Below are 18,434 nucleotides of genomic sequence, written 5' to 3'. Positions count from 1 at the left end.
TGCTATGGAAACATTTTCAACTGTTATACATCCCTTCTGTGGGAACTTGTAACATTACCCTTGAGTTTAGATAATATACTCCCCTTGTTGAGAGGTGATCATGTCCTTATTTCCTAAACGATGTCCCTTGCTTCTTGTGTGTACTACCTATATTTCTAACTTGTCTCTACACTATACAACTGATTTTCTCAAGGATAGCACAGTGTTTTCATTCTTTTTACTGTATTCCACAATACACTCCTACAAAATGAATGTGCATTTTTCCTTTTTTTTTTTTTTTTTTTAAAGAAAATCAGAACTTATATGATTTTGCCAAGTTACCTACTGAGCAATTTAGATTATCTTTCACTGGTATTGCATCTGTATGCTAATAGGTACATACATGGGTAGTATATTGCAATAACAACAACAAAAATCTACAGAACAAACTACTGTGACAGTTTATATTTCAAATCTTAAAAGCCTGAGATGAGAGATATTTTTGTCTTAAAAACTAGAGAAAGTTATGGAATAAATTATATCTGAACAGCAACTCTCCTTGATATTTTAGAAACAGCACCAGTCTTCACTCTTTGTTATACCAATAACCAACGAGAAGATAAAACTTTATAAAGTAAAATTTAGTCTAATTTATATTAGAAAATTGAAATCTTTCTATTCACTTCTTTCCAGATGGTCCAGTATTACTATCAGTATTCACTCTGCCATCCAGAGTGCTACTTATCACTTGATTAAGGGCTATCCATAACTAGTTTCATGGTGCAGACTTATCCTCCAAAGCAACAGTTTCCTTTATATTTATAAGGAAGTTTCAACGTGTATACATACCTAGCTAAAATTTTCATGTAAACTTCCATTACATAATTCTGCCATTGAAAGGAATGGGATACCGTAGGTTATTGACAAGATGAACTGGACTATTGCTTAGATAAATTTCAAGTCTGAAGAGCCTTATCACTTTAAGACAGTCCAAATAGTTATTATATCTTTCAACATGTCTTCTCATTAAACATAATATGATTGTATGATGTGGTAACTATACTATTTTATCAATAACATATCTTAGTGTACTTTTAATATTCTCCAGCATTTAAAGGATATCACATGAATGGTTCACGTATGTGAAATGTTTCATCAAATATTTCCTAGCTGCTAAAATAATGTACACTACAGCTGCAGAAATAATGTACACTACAATTGTATGAATACTGAAATTATAGCTTTCTGTTCACAATTAATTCTGCATAAAGTTCATATGCTTTCCAAACTGTATTTTAAACATAAATAGCCTCATATATCCACTCTGGTAGGTGTGTGTTGACCCATGTCCGGACCTTGAAATAGAGTTCCATGGGCTGGTATCGAGCGTGGGGGAAGCGATGTAACAAGGCCTGCGCCATTGAGTCAAGGACTGGAGTTTTATCAGTGGTCTGAAATAGGAATACAGAAACATAATTAGGTCTTACTACAGTGACTAGAGCTGACATTTATATGTCAAGTTATAAAATTTTAAGATTAACAATTTAAGGATCACAAGCAATCCATTCTGTTCCTTCTAGGTCACTACTAAAGTGCTTAACTGATACATTTTTTAGCATCATATTGCCTGTTAGTTAATTTGTTGGCCTTCCCTGCTTGAACAGTATGTAAGAATATGTTCTAAATAACTTAATCATTTTCAAGTTTTTACTCTGCAACTAATGACTGTGATGAGGAAGAGCAGATCGTTGAACATATTATTCAATACTGTCCTCTGCATTCCTATCCTGGAAGCCCTAATGAATTCTGTATTCTAACTATTGATGATGTTAACTGGCTAATGTAAGTTGATTGTAAACTTTACCAGTCATTTCTTTCACTTTGTATTTCTGTAATATTGCCACATGTTTAAATAAATAATTTATATTATTACACAGACACCTTGAATTATTTTGCTGAAGTGAAAAATATATCAGGTAAGAGTGAGCAAGTGAGTAAATAAATAAATTCTCTGATATTAATAAAGTTATTGGCTTTACATCCCACTAACTACTTTCACGGTCTTCGGAGACACCGAGGTGCCGGAATTTTGTCTCGCAGGAGTTCTTTTACATGCCGGTAAATCTATCGACATGGGACTGACATATTTGAGCACTTTCAAATATCACCGGACTGAGCCAGGATCGAACCTGCCAACTTGGGCTCAGAAAGCCAGTGCCTTAACCGTCTGAGCCACTCAGCCCAGCAATAAATTCTCTCTCTCCAACATCATGACATTCAAAATTCAGAGAGAACATGATTCTGATCTCGTGCTTGAAGTATTTGTAGGATAGTGGGAGATTGGTGCATATTAATATGAGAAAGAAAGGAAAAATCACTGTATACCGCAGGTAGGAAGGCAAATCTTTACTAATAATTAGACAATTTTAATACTGTAACAAGTAATCAAGCTTGCATGGTCTGATGGATAAGGTGCTGAGTTAGTAATGAGGACCGTTGGAGTCTGAGTCAACGTTAAGTAAAGTATTTTTACCGAATAGTGAGTGTATGTGTACTTTGTAATAGGAGGGAACTGGCGTTGGCTGATCAGAGGAGCAGTGCAGAAGGAGTCTTCAACATGGTGGCATACAAATCTTGAGGTGACCACAATAAATGTTACTTAACTGTATTATAAGTCTGATCCGAGAAGATTATCTCAACTTGTTTTAAAATTTAAATTTGAAAGGTTTCAATTTTTCAAATACAGGTCATCAGGTTGTATTTGCATACTAGCAAAGGCGAGGAAGACAGATAGAGAGGAACTACTTGAGATGTGCTTAACTCATTGAGTACAAAACAGAGAAGATAATGGGTGTAAAATATTGATATAGTATTTGATTATAAAAATTCACTTTTGCTGGACATGTTACTGTGGCATGAGATATGAGTTAATAGTGCATTACTGAAATTAAACATTTCTTTTCTCATGTAATTACCAATCTCTACAGGAGTGGTTTATATTAATGCAAGTGATATTCCATCATTTTCATGCATATTTTCTCTGGGACCTAAATACTCGAATGAAAGAACATTAAGGAGGTACATTCCTATTCAAGCTACAGTATGTTTCATCTGCAGGGCTGACTGCTGAAACAACTGAGGTAAGCAGCCAGATGTAATTAAATTGCTACTATTTCTTGGAATTATATTGTTAATAATAAAAATGTAAATGTTAATAAAACAGTTTAGATAGGACAGTATACTTAAGTTGAATTTGTTCTCCCATTGTCGCTATAAGACCTATCTGTGTCGGTGTGACCTAAAACAACTTGTGAAGAAACCAAATGTGCACCCATGTGATGTAATTTTTTTGCTAGTTGCTTTATGTTGCACCGACACAGATAGTTCTTATAGCGACGATAGGATAGGAAAGGCCTAGGAGTAGGAAGGAAGCGTCCGTAGCCTTAATTAAGGTACAGCCCCAGCATTTGCCTGGTGTGAAAATGGGAAACCATGGAAAACCATCTTCAGGACTGCTGACAGTGGGATTCGAACCCACTATCTCCCGGATGCAAGCTCACAGCCGCGTGCCCTTGAGCTCACGGCCAACTTGCCTCGTCCATGTGACGTCAAAGAATGACACAAAATTATGATAGAGGTTAAGAGGAACTGCTTCAAATATTGTTAGATTCTTATTAATTCAACATAAAGCAATTTCAGTTGTGAGTTAGCTTTATGTGTGGTAAAATGTCAAAATGGCACAATTATAGGAAGCTTAATGATTAATCTTTGGTCATTTTAATTTTAAATTTCCTTAAACTTTCAGGAAGTTAATTTCTTTATTTTGATTTTTTAATTCCATTAATTTCATGTGTTTCTTTAATGAATAAATAGTTGAATGAAACCAGCTGGGGCTGTACCTTAATTAAGGCCACATCCACTTCCTTCCCACTCCTAGCCCTTTGCTCTCCTATCTTCGCCATAAGACCTATCTGTGTCGGTACAACGTAAAACAACTTTAAAATAAAATAAAATGTGCACCCATGTGATGTATAAGAATGACACCAAATTTTGATAGACCTCAAGTGGAATTGGTTCAAACATTGTTAGATTTAATTTACTGGTTGGCCACAGGGTAAACAATGTTATGAATATCGTTAAGGTCAACTCTGTCTACTATAACCCCCCGACTGCACTTAACGCCCTTGAAAGGGCTTTGGCCTACCCAGCGACCGCTGCTCAGCCCGAAGGCCTGCAGATTACGAGGGGCCGTGTGGTCAGCACGACGCATCCTCTCGGCCGTTATTCTGGGCTTTCGAGTCCGGGGCCGCCATCTCACCGTCAGATAGCTCCTCAATTCTAATCACGTAGGCTGAGTGGACCTTGAACCAGCCCTCAGGTCGAGAGAAAAATCCCTGATCTGGCCGGGAATCGAACCTGGGGCCTCCAGGCGAGAGGCAGGCACGCTACACCTACACCATGGAGCCGGCTGTCTACTATAACACATATCGTAAAATCATTGTCCAGGCTATTATGACATATTTCATGTTTGAAAAACTAAAAAGTGTTTCAGTTATTGTGTAGCAGAGCAGTGGTAGATGCGTGCATATACCAGACATGGTTTGTTCTGAATGTTGAAATACTTACACCCTTGGTAGAATAATGAATCATGTCATTGATGAGCGAATTGAAGTAATGTTTTGAATAAGCCTTCTGAACCTCTGCTGGTATTTGACTCCACAGTTCCTCTCCACTCTTTCGAATAGATTCCGGTGTAAAAATACCAGTTGCTGAAAAAAGAAGTAAATACACGTTAGCATTGCCTGTTATATCCCACAAAACAGTTTTGTTCTATGTTGACCATGTGTTAGAAGCTCTCAGAAGTATAACTGAAGAGATGACGATGATGATGATGATGATTGTTGTTTAAAGGTGCCTAGCATATAGGTCATCAGTCCCAAACTGAAGATAATTAATTAATGTATTCATTCTTATGTCTAATTAATCTTAATTAATTATGCAATGCTGATGACCATTACATAGTTTTGATAATAATAATAATAATAATAATAATAATAATAATAATAATAATAATCGTATGGCCTCAGCTACGGTGTGCAGACATTTCGATTTGACGCCATCTGGCTGTCTGCTCGTCAATTTCAACGTTCCGTTTCACTCTAGGCCCACTAGATGGCAGACCGAGTAAACCGAAACTCTCTTGGGTGTCTATGGCTGAGATTTAATGAATTTTATCGGGTAAACACCAAATGTGTCACCAGAGATCTTTAACATGCCGACATCGTACGACATGGAGTGTCGAATGGACTTCTTCCCGCCCTTCAAAAATCCGACTACCTCTGCCGGGTTTGAACCCGCTATCTTGGGATTCGGAGGCCGACACTCTACCACTGATCCACAGAGGCAGCTTGTGTCATGAAGAAAGAACAGCAGAACTGCATTTTTGTCAGCAAGAAAGGACAGCAGGATTTCATTTTTTTTTTTGCAATATTTTGTATTCTGCGAAATGAAGAAATACTCTGGACTCTGCTGGAATATTTTTTAAGCAACTTGACCAAATGTTGATTTGGTGTTTCTAATGTGATTTGTATATCAAGATGTAATTTGGTAACATTTGAAAATGTAAAGGTGCTTTAGTTGTGAAACATCCTGTACCGCACATGCGGTTACCGATGTTGAAATAGGTGATGTAATTCCTCTCACAGCAGTAGGCCAGGAAATGATAATATATGGTCATACAATTGGATTGGCCAAAAGTACGGGCATTCCAATTGGTGAAAAGGAACGGGAATCTACTGGAATTTTATATTATTGGTCGGTTGTGATCGGGCCATTTCCGGCCTTTTGCCTGCTTCGGGAAAATGATGCGTGTGCTCGGCGTCTATTCCATCTGAACGTCCTCGAGTGCGGTTGCGTTGCGCTCGAAGAGTTCCCCTCATGAACTCCAGCTTTCCGCGGTAAGTGCTATTTTCATGTTAATTTCAATGTTTTCTAATTTCGTTTGATTGAATTTAATTCCTTTGTATATCGGTATTTCCTTGCTTAATGTAATTTTCAAAGTTTAAAATTTAACGTGTCTGAGTTTGCCCTAGATTCCCGCTGTTTGTAATTTCATGTATTTCACCTTTTTAACAAAATCAATCCATTCATTTGTGTTTTTCGATTCGTAACACAAATGTGTTAAGTGGCAGCTGCTCTGTCATTTAACTTTGTTTCTTGTTATTTTTCGTTTGTTATTTTTAATATAGTTGTGCTAGAGGGTGATTCTTGTAAGCCATTTCTCCCCATAACGTCATACCTTCTCATGGACCTCATAGGGATCCTCCACCTTCCACAATCCTTTCTTAGTTGTCATTATTAGGCCTAGGGTAATTCCGGGAGAGTTGCCGCACTTTTTATGTCTTTTGTTATATCTCGGTATATTTACTTTAAAAATTGTTGCAAATTCATCGAGCATAATTTGAAAACATGTACATTTGATCAGGGATGAACAAAATATTGGCAATTGAAAATAAATGGGAGAAAGGAGTGAACAAAGGAATTGTTGCATCTGCGGCGTCTCTCCCTGGATCCCGGTATAGATGCCGACTTTGCTCGGGAGAGATGCCGCGAGTAAAACAATTAATGACAAAATGAAATTTAAGCCAATTTCTTCAACTTTAATATAACCGAACACTAGAACGTACTACAAGACAATTATATCCACATAATATAATCATTCAATGGAAAAAATCTATCTGATAATTTACAACATTAAAATCATATTTTAATTTCGATTTACTATAAATGTGCATGTGCAATGGATTCTTCACTGTGTTATATAAAACTCCACGGCACTTAACACCCTTGAAATGGCTCTGGCCTGCACAGCGACCGCTGCTCAGCCCGAAGGCCAACTATCAGGGAGAGACGCCGCACCCTCCTGTTTTCATACCTCAAGGCTATCATGGCCCAAAATTAGCTTACTCTCAACTACAGTTATGTTTCTGACGTCTACTGTACTAAAAACGTCTGATTTAAGCATTTGAAGCCAACTTAATATACAATAAATTAACACACGCAAAAACTTTGTCAGGAGGAAACATGTACTCGCCTCATAATATCGGCTATAATTGGCGTAATATACGAGCAAATTTCGTCACACTCGCAGACAGTAGTTCTTCCTTAGAAACTGAAAAACCACACATATTGCCATCTAGCTGTAACGATGGGAACCTTTAGCTACAGTGTATGCGGCATCTCTACCGGGGCGGCATCTGTCCCGGATTTACCTTATAAGTTCCCAGCGTACGATTTGATTTTGCGTATTGATAGCTACCGTCTCGTTTCCAAGCTTTGATATGAAATCACCACCACTGTGTCATTTTGCTATTTCCTTTTCGTATTATTATTATTATTATTATTATTATTATTATTATTATTATTATTATTATTATGAAAAATGAAATGTCGTTTGGCTTTTAGTGCCGGGATATCCCAGGACGGGTTCGGCTCGCCAGGTGCAGGTCTTTCTATTTGACTCCTGTAGGCGACCTGCGCGTCGTGATGAGGATGAAATGATGATGAAGACAACACATACACCCAGCCCCCGGGCCATTGGAATTAACCAATTAAGGTTAAAATCCCAGACCCGGCCGGGAATCGAACCCGGGACCCTCTGAACCGAAGGCCAGTACGCTGACCGTTCAGCCAACGAGCCGGACAATATTATTATTATTATTATTATTATTATTATTATTATTATTATTATTATTATTATGTGTAGGCGTAATTATCCCGATTACGGTTACAATAACAGTCCATTGAGAACGTTTGAGATGCACTATATACAGTAGCTATTTTACAACCACAAATGCAAATGTCTTCCCAACCATAATGGTGATAATTGACACAAGACATCAAAAGTTCCTGTCCCAGACGTTAGTCACCAATAATGTTAGAACTCGATTGTTTGCAAGCATGATAAAAATGTTGATTCCGCGGTATACACTAGCCGTACGTCCTGGTAGGTGTGCTATTTACCAACTGATGAGCCCAACTTAGCACAATGGAGCAAGCAAAACACTGGCAACCAGGAATGAGTTAGCTGGAAAATTTATAATGTCCAATAACGGACCAATTATACTGGTATTATGGTTGCAACCACTCGAAGCATGTATCTTGTAATAAGAAATTGAGGATCCAGCCGACATTCAGGTAGTGATATTTATGCACTGACTTTTTGACAACTAATGAATATTTTTGGTCACTGCTGACAGTTTTGGTCTTGTTTGTGAGATTCAAAGGCAAGAGTTTGTAACCAGTTAATAGTCATGGATTCAAGGTCAATATTTTAGGTGACGCTTTTTATGCATAGTTTAAATGGAGATGTTTTAGAAACATACAAATGACTAAGTGATATTCAATCTGTAGGATGAAACGAGAATGCACCTCACATTTTTTTAAAGGATTAATCCTCGAATGTAAAGACTAACACTCATATTTATGTTTGAGATGATTAATCAAATTGTTCCTAATTTCAGTTAATAAAAATTAAACAAGCTAATGTTTTATCCCTTTTCATTTAGTTAATTAATCAAGTTAATTTATATCCTTTTCAGTTTGATAACTAATCAATTTAATATTGTATTCTTTTCATTTAATTAATCGATCTAGTTAATGTGGTATTATAATTAACAAATTAAACAACCCAATTAATGTTGGTAGTTGTAACCATGAGAATAACTAATAATAGCTGAATGTGATCGCCAAATGATGAAGTTGGGATTAGAATAGAATCCAGCTTGATTCGAGCTTATCGTTAATCAATCAACTAAATCAATAAATATTTCATGTTCTTTTCTTTTGGTTTCAATTTACAATCAAGTCATATGTTTTCATTATTTACTAAATAACACTCCATAATGGTCCATTTGCTAATTTAACATTACACTGAGTGGCCAAAAGTCATGGGAATACACTGAATGTGATGTTAATAACGAGTTGCTCCTCCGCGAACCCTCAAAATGGCAGCAGTACAGAGAGGCATCTGCTCTACAAGGTATTGGAATCGTTCTGGAAGAATCTGGACCCACGCATCTTGCACTGCTACCCACATTTGGTCTTGTGTAGTTGGTGCGGGTTTCATCAACAGCATTCCATAAATGCTCGATTGGACTGGATTGAGATCAGGAGATCTGGAGGGCCAATCCATGGTCATAACTTCATTGGAGTGCTCCTCTAACCACCTGCATGCCACCAGAGCGGTGGCATGGCGCATTGTCCTATTGAAACATGGCATCTCTATCAGGGTACTCTAGGGCCCAAAAGGGATGCAGATGGTCTGAAAAAATGTCCACATAACGTGCACCTGTCAGCGCTCCCCGCAGCCAGACAATGGGGCCTAATTGTGACCATGAGAATGCCACCCAGACCAGAACTGAACCCCCTCCCGCCTGGAATCAACCTTGATGACACGCTGGATCCATAGCTTCATTGGGCATACGCCACACTCTCACGTACCCATCAGCTCGATACAACTGGATCCTGGATTCATCGGACCATACCACTCACCGTCACTGTTCCATGTTCCACTGCTAATGTCCATGGCCCATGCACGTTGTTGAGCTCTGTATCGAGGTATCAAAAAGGGTCACGAGTCGGTCGCTGGCTGGTGAAGCCTATGCAGCGCAGTTGCCTCCTTACAGTCCTGGTAGAAATGGGTTCCTGACTCCCATCATTCAACTGCGCGATGATCTGACTGACAGTAGCCAGTCGAGCGCCCAGTAGGATTCTGCGGAGATGACGTGATGACCGTTTATTAAACACCTGTGGTCTTCCTGTGTGGCGGTTTACGCGGGTGGTAACATCGTCTCTGTGATATTGAAGATCCACCGTCGACACTGTTGACCTTGAAAACCCGAACTCGCATGCAATCTCCATAATGCTATGACCCATGCGCCGTGCACTGATGATCATCCCACTTTCAAAGTAGGTTAACTCGCGACATGTTGCCATCTTCACGACACTGCTCGGCTAGGCCGCAATGCTCAGCACATTGTCTAATAGGACACCCCTTCCCGTGACTTTTGGCTACTCAGTGTAAAACATCAATTATAATAATTCAAATCAATGTTGATTGAAATTTTTGTACAAGCAATTACAGAAATTCAACTAGTGGGCGAGTTGGCCGTGTGGCTGTACCAAAAGCAGGAGAGGTTCCCAAATGGTTCCGTTATCTTTCATCATAAGTGGCTCCATAATGGAACAATTCAACAAAACTTCCTCCATTAACTGAGTCGTGGTTTCCGGTATGGTCCCTAAAAGGCAGCTCTTGCTTTCAGGAAACAAACAGCATCTATTAGACAACTACCTATATACCAGTTTGCTTTAACTTTCTCATAATGTTTGTCCCGATAAATCCTGAAGGCAAGGCTTACGAATTCCTCTTCTACTGCTTCCGAACTTCAGTAAAGCTGTTTTGGAATTAACATGGTCTACAGATTGTTCATGTTGTTTATTTAATACATAATAACTGTTAACATCCCGGTCTAGAAAGCCAAGAATAAGGCCGAGAGGATTCGTCGTGCTGACCACACGACACCTCGTAAACTGCAGGCCTTCGGGCTGAGCAGCGGTCGCTTAGTAGGCCAAGGCCCTTCAAGGGCTGTAGTGCCATGGGGGTTGGTTTGGTTTTTTTAACTGTTAACATCACAAACTCCCTTCGTCGTCCAAACATTCGTGCCTGTTGAAAATAAAAGGCAATGAATAAAAGGACGCACTTTGCCTCTTCTTTCTGTTACCATACCATAGCTGCTATGCTGGTCTCTCCAAATACAGTAGAGACAATACGCGGCACTCAGCGAGATATCGAGGGACAGCTATTAGAGCTCTCTCTAGCGGGTAGACCTGAGAACTACTGATTCTGTCATAAGAGCACGTGTATTTGTGTGTGAAGTTTCTGGTGTTATTTATGCGTTTTCAGTGAGTTGACATAATTAAATAGTAGCGTGTGTCATTCCTTGATATCTCCTCCCAACATGAGGGGAAAGGTATGTGCTGTGTTTGGCTGCAGTAACTATGAAGTAGAGAAGAATGCACGGTCTTTCTTTCGCTACTCTCGTGACAAGAAAATGTAAGTAATATTGTGTTTGTATAAATATTCTTCTAGTGCCAATTTTTATAGTACTTCATAATTTTTTGACCCGCTCGACCCATATTTCAACTGGCTTAAAATATAATACGCATATTTTATTGTATAATGCAGCAGTTAACATCAATGCCGATGTGTTGTTGTAGGTGTGATCTGTGGGTTTTGAAATGTCACAGAAGTGATTTGGATAAGGTGTACAAGAAAGAAGGGACATTACGCTTATATAAAAATGATAAGATCTGTTCAGATCATTTCCAGGCCAGCGACTTTAGAAATCATCGACTATACAGCCAAGGGTATGTTACATTTTTACTCTAATTGTACGTAAATATTCCTCAAAGCATCACTATCGACATTTTCATACTTTTCTTTCTTTTATCCCTCTTCTGAGATTAAAGCCGGTATTTTATAGATTTTCTTTCTGTTAGTAGGCTTCATGTTAAGAGGAAAATTGTTTAGCTTTTAAATGTTAATTCATTGCATCATGTGTGTAAGGAATGTGCCGATATTTTTATTGACAAGTGTCTTAATTTGATGATACAATGTTTTTTAAATGAGAAAAAAGACAGATCTAACCGTAAACGTTCAGGCAGGAATGCTAAAGCAAAGAAAGTAAGGCATAAATGAAAGATCAAGCCATTTCACAGCAGTCCATTTCACATCTTGTTTATATGTCTAATTTCAGTCTTTAAATAATAACCTTTTAGATAATTCTTCATTCATTTATCCAGAATGGCTTTAGTAACTTTGAAGTTAATATCTCAATAATACTTTCTTTCTAGACGTAATTTATTTATCCATTTTTCGTATAAGCATTTCCATTGATATTTGAATTTAGCGCGACTTTTCAGGTCAAGTCACTAGGAGCGCCACCGTCGAATTGTCTCCCATTTTAACGAGGCTAAATCCGTAAGTGTGGCGTATTGTTTCCACTGTATTTGATCTCTCATCGTCTGTGACTTTTTTCCTAGCAGAAAAAGTTCTGCCAGAGAATGAATGTGGTAGTAAGTCCTCAATAACAAAGTCGCATTCGTCCTCCATCATAACTGAATCTTCCTTTAACAACAACAAAGCCGTTGCAGGCACAAGACACGCTCCTAACGATCACCACTGAACACTGCATATGATTACTGTTAAGTTAGCCTCTCGACTGCGGCAAACACGCGAGCCTAATAACCAGCATGGTGAGCTCTGTGCCGTTTCCGAATGCATCGAATGCGCAAGCACGCCGCGACTGAATTCAAACTCCTCATGCTCGCCTCGGAGAAACGGCAAACAGAGCGCACAGTCGGCATATCTTCATCGTTCGACAGATGTGAAGCTTTCGTCAATTAATTTTTAATTTATCTTCTTCTTCTTAATCTGTTTACCCTCCAGGGTTGGTTTTCCCCTCGGACTCAGCGAGGGATCCCACATCTACCGCCTCAAGGGCAGTGTCCTGGAGCGTGAGACATTGGGTCGAGGATAAACGGGGGAGGAGGACCAGTACCTCGCCCAGGTGACCTTACCTGCTATGCTGAACAGGGGCCTAGTGGGGGGTTGGGAAGATTGGAAGGGATAGACAAGGAAGAGGGAAGGAAGCGGCCGTGGCCTTAAGTTAGGTATCATCCCGGTATTTGCCTGAAGGAGAAGTGGGAAATCACCGGACACCACTTCGAGGATGGCTGAGGAGGGAATCGAACCCCCCTCTACTCAGTTGACCTCCCGAGGCTGAGTGGTCCCCGTTCCAGCCCTCGTACCACTTTTAAAATTTGGTGGCAGAGCCGGGAATCGAACCCGGGCCTCTGGTGGTGGCAGCTAATCACACTAACCACTACACCACAGAGGCGGACGTTTAGTTCTCTTTACGGAATATTACAATATAGTCTTTAGGAAGAGACTGTCAGGGACGTGAGTGGAGCAGATCAGCCAATAAGAAGCTAGACGCAAGGGCCGAAGAGGTGTTGTCATACCGTCGATATGCAGGACTGGAGAAACTTGGAAACGCATGTCTGAAATATGACGGATTCGAGAACAAGAAGAAACAATTCTGAAGAAGGGAAGTCCTGGAGGTGGTAGGAAGAAATACGATATGAGTAAAGGACTGCGTTCAAGGGTTGGGCTGAAAGTGAAACATTCGCCTGTGAGGTAGGCAACTCGCACAGGGCGATTCAACAGCCTACTGGACGAATCTATAGATCCACTTATTACAGTAAAAATATTGTTGGATACCAACGATATTGAAGCTATGAACATACAGATTTTCCCACCCCCTACGAATACTCCCTTACAACGAAATACCTACTGACGGCTACCGGTTATAAGATGTAGATGATCGAACTATCCTCCCTATAAATACACCTATTCGAAACGTATTTTGCATAAACCGGCCTAGAGACTTCCCTGTATTTAAGACAGCAGGGGTCGGACGACAGTTGCCTTTAACGTGTTCCCAACAACTAGCCCCCCTTATAATTCTACTTATAGGCGCGAATGGATTTTTTGATCTCCCTTCCCTTTTGAACTTCATTACTCAGTATCTCAAATCCAACGTTCGACAGTTATGTGAGGTCTAGGGGTAACGCGTTGTGTTACGAATGTTGAGCGCTGGAGTTCTAATCCCAGTACGGTGGAATTTTTGTAAATAAATCGTACTTATTTAAGTCAGTACATTCGTTACGTATATATTTTCACTACATTGCACCTACTAAATCAAATTCATGGTACATACACTTGAGTGAATGGATCTTTTTAGCTCCCTTCTCTTTAGAACTTTATTACCCAATTTCAGTTTCTCTATAGAGCTCATTTGGTTTTACCAGCACCACATTCAGAATATTCTTCACTCTAGTTAGTTCCGTCACTTTCTGAATCAGTTTCCCTTCCCATATTAACTTATTTTCCATTTGTTGGTAATATTTCCTGTTGCTCGCATTACCTTCCCAACTGACATTTGCTAAATTGAGACCACCCGCTAATATCACGTTCCTTTCCATATCGTTTCCCCACATAGCTGATTATCTTAGCAAATAATTCTGAATCAGCGTCAGACCTAAAGGTTCCAAGAAGGACTTTCCAGGAATCATTAATGGACAAGGGGAGTATGTTTGTGAGGATCTTCAAAAGGCAGAAGTATTCAGTCAGCAGTATGTAAAGATTGTTGGTTACAAGGATAATGTCCAGATAGAGGAGGTGAATAATACTAAAGAATCATTAAAATTTACCTATGATAACAATGACATTTATAATAAGATACAAAAGTTGAAAACTAGAAAGGCAGCTGGAATTGATAAGGTTTCGGGGGATATACTAACAATTTGTTGGGATATAGTACCATATCTGAAGTACTTATTTGATTATTGTTTGCATGAAGGAGCTATACCGAATGAATGGAGAGTTGCTATAGTAGGCCCTTTGTATGAAGGAAAGGGTGATAGACATAAAGCTGAAAATTACAGGCCAGTCAGTTTGACATGCATTGCATGTAATCTTTGGGAAAGCATTCTTTCTGATTATATTAGACATGTCTGCGAAATTAATAACTGGTTTGATAGAAGGCAGTTTGGTTTTAGGAGAGGATATTTCACTGAAGCTCAACTTGTAGCATTCCAGCAAGGTATAGCAGGTATCCTGAATTCAGGAGGTCAACTGGACTGTATCGCGATTGACCTATCTAAGGCATTTGACAGGACAGATCATGGGAGACTACTGGAAAAAATGAGTGCAATTGGACTGAAAAAAAGTGGCTGAATGGGTGCCTATATTTGTAGAAAATATAACTCAGAGAATTAGAGTAGGCGTAGCTTTATCTGTCCCTGTAATAATTAAGAGGGGAATTCCTCAAAAGAAGAAAAAAACCAAACGCCATGGCGCAACAGCCCCGATGGACCATGACCTACCAAGCGACCGCTGCTCAGACCGAAGGCCTGCAGATTACGAGGTGTCATGTGGTCAGCACGGCGGATCCTTTCGGCCGTTATTCTTGGGTTTCTAGACCGGGGCCGCCATCTCACCGTCAGATAGCTCCTCAATTGTAATCACGTAGGCTGAGTGGACCTCGAACCAGCCCTCATATGCAGGTAAAAATCCCTGATCTGGCCTGGAATAGAACCCGGGACCTCCGGGTAAGAGGCAAGCACGCTACCCCCACACCGCGGGGTCGGCATGGAATTCCTCAAGGCAGTATTATTTTACCTTTATGTTTTATTACAATGTATATATCGATGATATGTGTAAAGAAGTGGAATCACAGATAAGGACTTTTGCAGAGGATGTTATTCTGTACAGCGTAATAAATAAGTTACAAGATTGTGAGCAACTGCAAAATGACCTTCTTAATGTTGTGAGATGGACAGTAGGCAATGGTATGATTATAAACGGGGTTAAAAGTCAGGTTGTGAATTTCACAAATATTAAAAGTCCTATCAGTTTTAATTACTGCGTTGATGGGGTAAAAGTTCCTTTTGGGGATCATTGTAAGTACCTAGGTGTTAATATAAGGAAAGATCTTCATTGGGGTTATCATATAAATATGATTGCAAATAAAGGATACAGATCTCTGCACATGGTTATGAGGGTATTTAGGGGTTGTAGTAAGGATATAAAGGAGAGGGCATATTAGTCTCTGGTAAGACCCCGACTAGAGTATGGTTCAGGTGTATGGGACACTCGCCAGTATTACTTGATTCAAGAACTTGAAAAAATACAAAGAAAAGCAGCTCGATTTGTTCTGGGTGATTTCCTACAAAAGAGTAGTGTTACAAAAAAGTTGCAAAGTTTGGGCTGGGATGACTTGGGAGAAAGGAGACGAGCTGCTCGACTAAGTGGTATGTTCCGAGCTGTCAGTGGAGAGATGGCGTGGAATGACATCAGTAGACGAATAAGTTTGAGTGGTATCTTTGAAAGTAGGAAAGATCACAACATGATGATAAAGCTGGAATTAGGACAAATTGGGGTAAATATTTATTTGCAGGAAGGATTTTAGCGATTGGAATAACTTACCAAGGATGATGTCCGATAAATTTCCAATGTCTTTGCAATCATTTAAGAAAAGGCTAGGATAACAACAGATAGGGAATCTGCCACCTGGGCGACTGCCCTAAATGAAGACCAGTAGTGAATGAAATTGAAATTAGATCTCAGTGACAACGACCGACAGTGATGTATGGACTTGGGGTAACGCACTGGAGTATAGATTTAGAACACTGCAGTTCGAATGTCAGCAGGTCGGAGCATTTTTACTGAATACTAAATGAATATAACTTTCAGTAATAGAGTATCAAGGAAGTGAAAGGTGTAGAGCAGCCAATATGAACAGCTGAATAGGTGCCAGAAACTTAGATGCAAATATCTGAAATATGGGGGATTAGAAAATATGAACTAAGGAATTCTGAAAAACGACAATGTCAAGGAAATGGCTGAGAAGTAATACGATATGAGTAAGGGATGTTGTTCATGGGTTGAATTGAAAATGGGGGTAGCGCCTGTGAGGTAGGCAATCCGCACAGCAGGGGTCAACGACCTACTTTTAAACAAACCGACAGAGTCCTGCCTGTATTTCTGACAGCTGGGGTAATGGCTCCGGTTTTCCCTCTGGGGTCGGTCGACCGCTGCCTTCGACATGTTCCCAACCACTAGCTTGCCTTTGGACCCATATTTATCAACAGACCAGAAATCAAAGATTTAGTTTTGGTTACTGATTGGTTGTAAGCGATTACATGCTCACGCATGCGCGCTACTGTACACTTCGACTTGGCGTTATTCGTTGTGAAGTAATTTATATCTGTAGCTCGTGTTATCTGCATTATTATAGTCATATTCAGAGTTATTTACTTAATTATTTAATTTTTATCATAGTTACTCGATCGTGGATATACGAGCATGATACTTACCTGGTATGGTGCAAATGCTTTAGTTTCTCTCCCCTAATTATTCTCTAGCCTAGCCCTAGGTAAAAGTTCGCAGTGCATCCGCTGCATTCAAATTAAAATCCTCTTACTTAATTTTTATAATCTGTGCTGCCTTGTGGACTTGAATTTGAAACAGGACGGAATTATGGAGTTAACAAATACAGTATAGTATTCGTAACTGTGTACTCTAGACGATCAACGTTGGAAGAGAAGATCCTTCTGTATATCAAACGATGAATACCGGAATGAAGTTGCACCTCAGGGGTGAAAGTGGTGAATAGAAATGTAGAGGTGAATATAAGATGTACAGGAGGCAACCCGTTACTCTTCTGTCTATGCCAATAGGTCATTGAATCGAGTGGGGAATGAAATAATTGAGGTGGTAGGGGGGATATATAATAATGTAATTAATTTCAGTGAATAATCCGGAAATACCTTCCTAACAATGTGGAAGTGTGATAACTTAACGTCTACCAATCAGAAGCCATAATCAGATCCTAGTGCTTTGGGATGGGATAACATGTGTAGAAGACGGTGTTGCGGTTGAGAATACTCGAAATCCTGTGGATAACACCATCCACTACCTTCAGCTAAGCCTTGATTCTTTGGAAGTTAGCTACTGTGACCACTGCCTCACATGACTCCCATAAGTCCAACCCCTCGTCCACGTCGTGGAAGATGGGCAACGTTAGAAGTAGGGAAATGCCTGTAAGGGTGAAGTACAGTGGGGACCTCGTGTGCCCCGGGACCACTATGGTAGCTGCGAAGGCCTTACAGGAACCCTGAAAATAGCGGCTAACGGGGCTCTGGTGAAGTTTCTGCCTTGTAGTATAGGGAGTTGGCACTCCAAAGGCTAAGGGAAGAAATCCTGACAGAAAATCAGCACGCCTAGATGCTATAGGAGGCAGCCCCTCCACTGGGCTTTGGTTGCTATAGGCTAATAACTTGCACACTCGAGAATCAATATTACAGAAACACGTAAAAAAAAATAAACTGGACGGATGTCTCGATGACAACTTTTGGAATGAAAACTCGGACTCGAATTGGTTTCTGGAAAGTTGCGAACAATGTGCGAAGCAGGAAAGTTGGAACAAATTTCAAAGGAAATGGATGGCTATAAGATGATGGTCCTTGGACTGAGTGAAACACGATGGAATGGATTTGGAGACCATCAGTTGAGAGATAGCAAAACACTGTTATATTAAGGAAAGGAAGAAGACGATGACCACCAAAGCGGAGTGGGGCTGTTGCTGACAAGAGAAGCACGAAAATGCCTCCTTGACTGGAACCCTATTTCAGACCGCATCATTACAGCGCGGTTCAAGACAAGAGTTAGAAATATTCATCTGGTACAGTGCTATGCACCAACAGAAACAGCAGAGCCGGAAGAAAAGTACCAATTTTTTTGGACAGCATGAAAGTGTCCTGACAATGAT

The 18,434-nt window shown here is 39.8% G+C and overlaps 1 protein-coding gene across 1 annotated transcript in view; it reads right to left on the bottom strand.

Moving 5' to 3' along the window:
• Positions 1-417: 417 nt before the first annotated feature.
• The window catches only part of LOC136863277 (D-beta-hydroxybutyrate dehydrogenase, mitochondrial), a 137,326-nt gene continuing 119,309 nt past the window's right edge, over positions 418-18,434 (bottom strand). The window contains exons 7-8 of the mRNA XM_067139662.2: positions 4,606-4,748; positions 418-1,430 (exon numbers count right to left, since the gene is read on the bottom strand). Of these exons, the coding sequence (XP_066995763.2) occupies positions 1,275-1,430; positions 4,606-4,748 (299 nt within the window). The 3' untranslated portion in view covers positions 418-1,274. The remainder of the gene's footprint in view (positions 1,431-4,605; positions 4,749-18,434) is intronic.

The sequence above is a fragment of the Anabrus simplex genome, chromosome 2 (genome assembly GCF_040414725.1).
Source record: "Anabrus simplex isolate iqAnaSimp1 chromosome 2, ASM4041472v1, whole genome shotgun sequence".
Classification (NCBI taxonomy): Eukaryota; Metazoa; Arthropoda; class Insecta; order Orthoptera; family Tettigoniidae; genus Anabrus; species Anabrus simplex.
The sequence above is the reverse complement of the archived record's forward strand: the minus strand, read 5'-3'. Positions and strand labels throughout refer to the sequence as shown.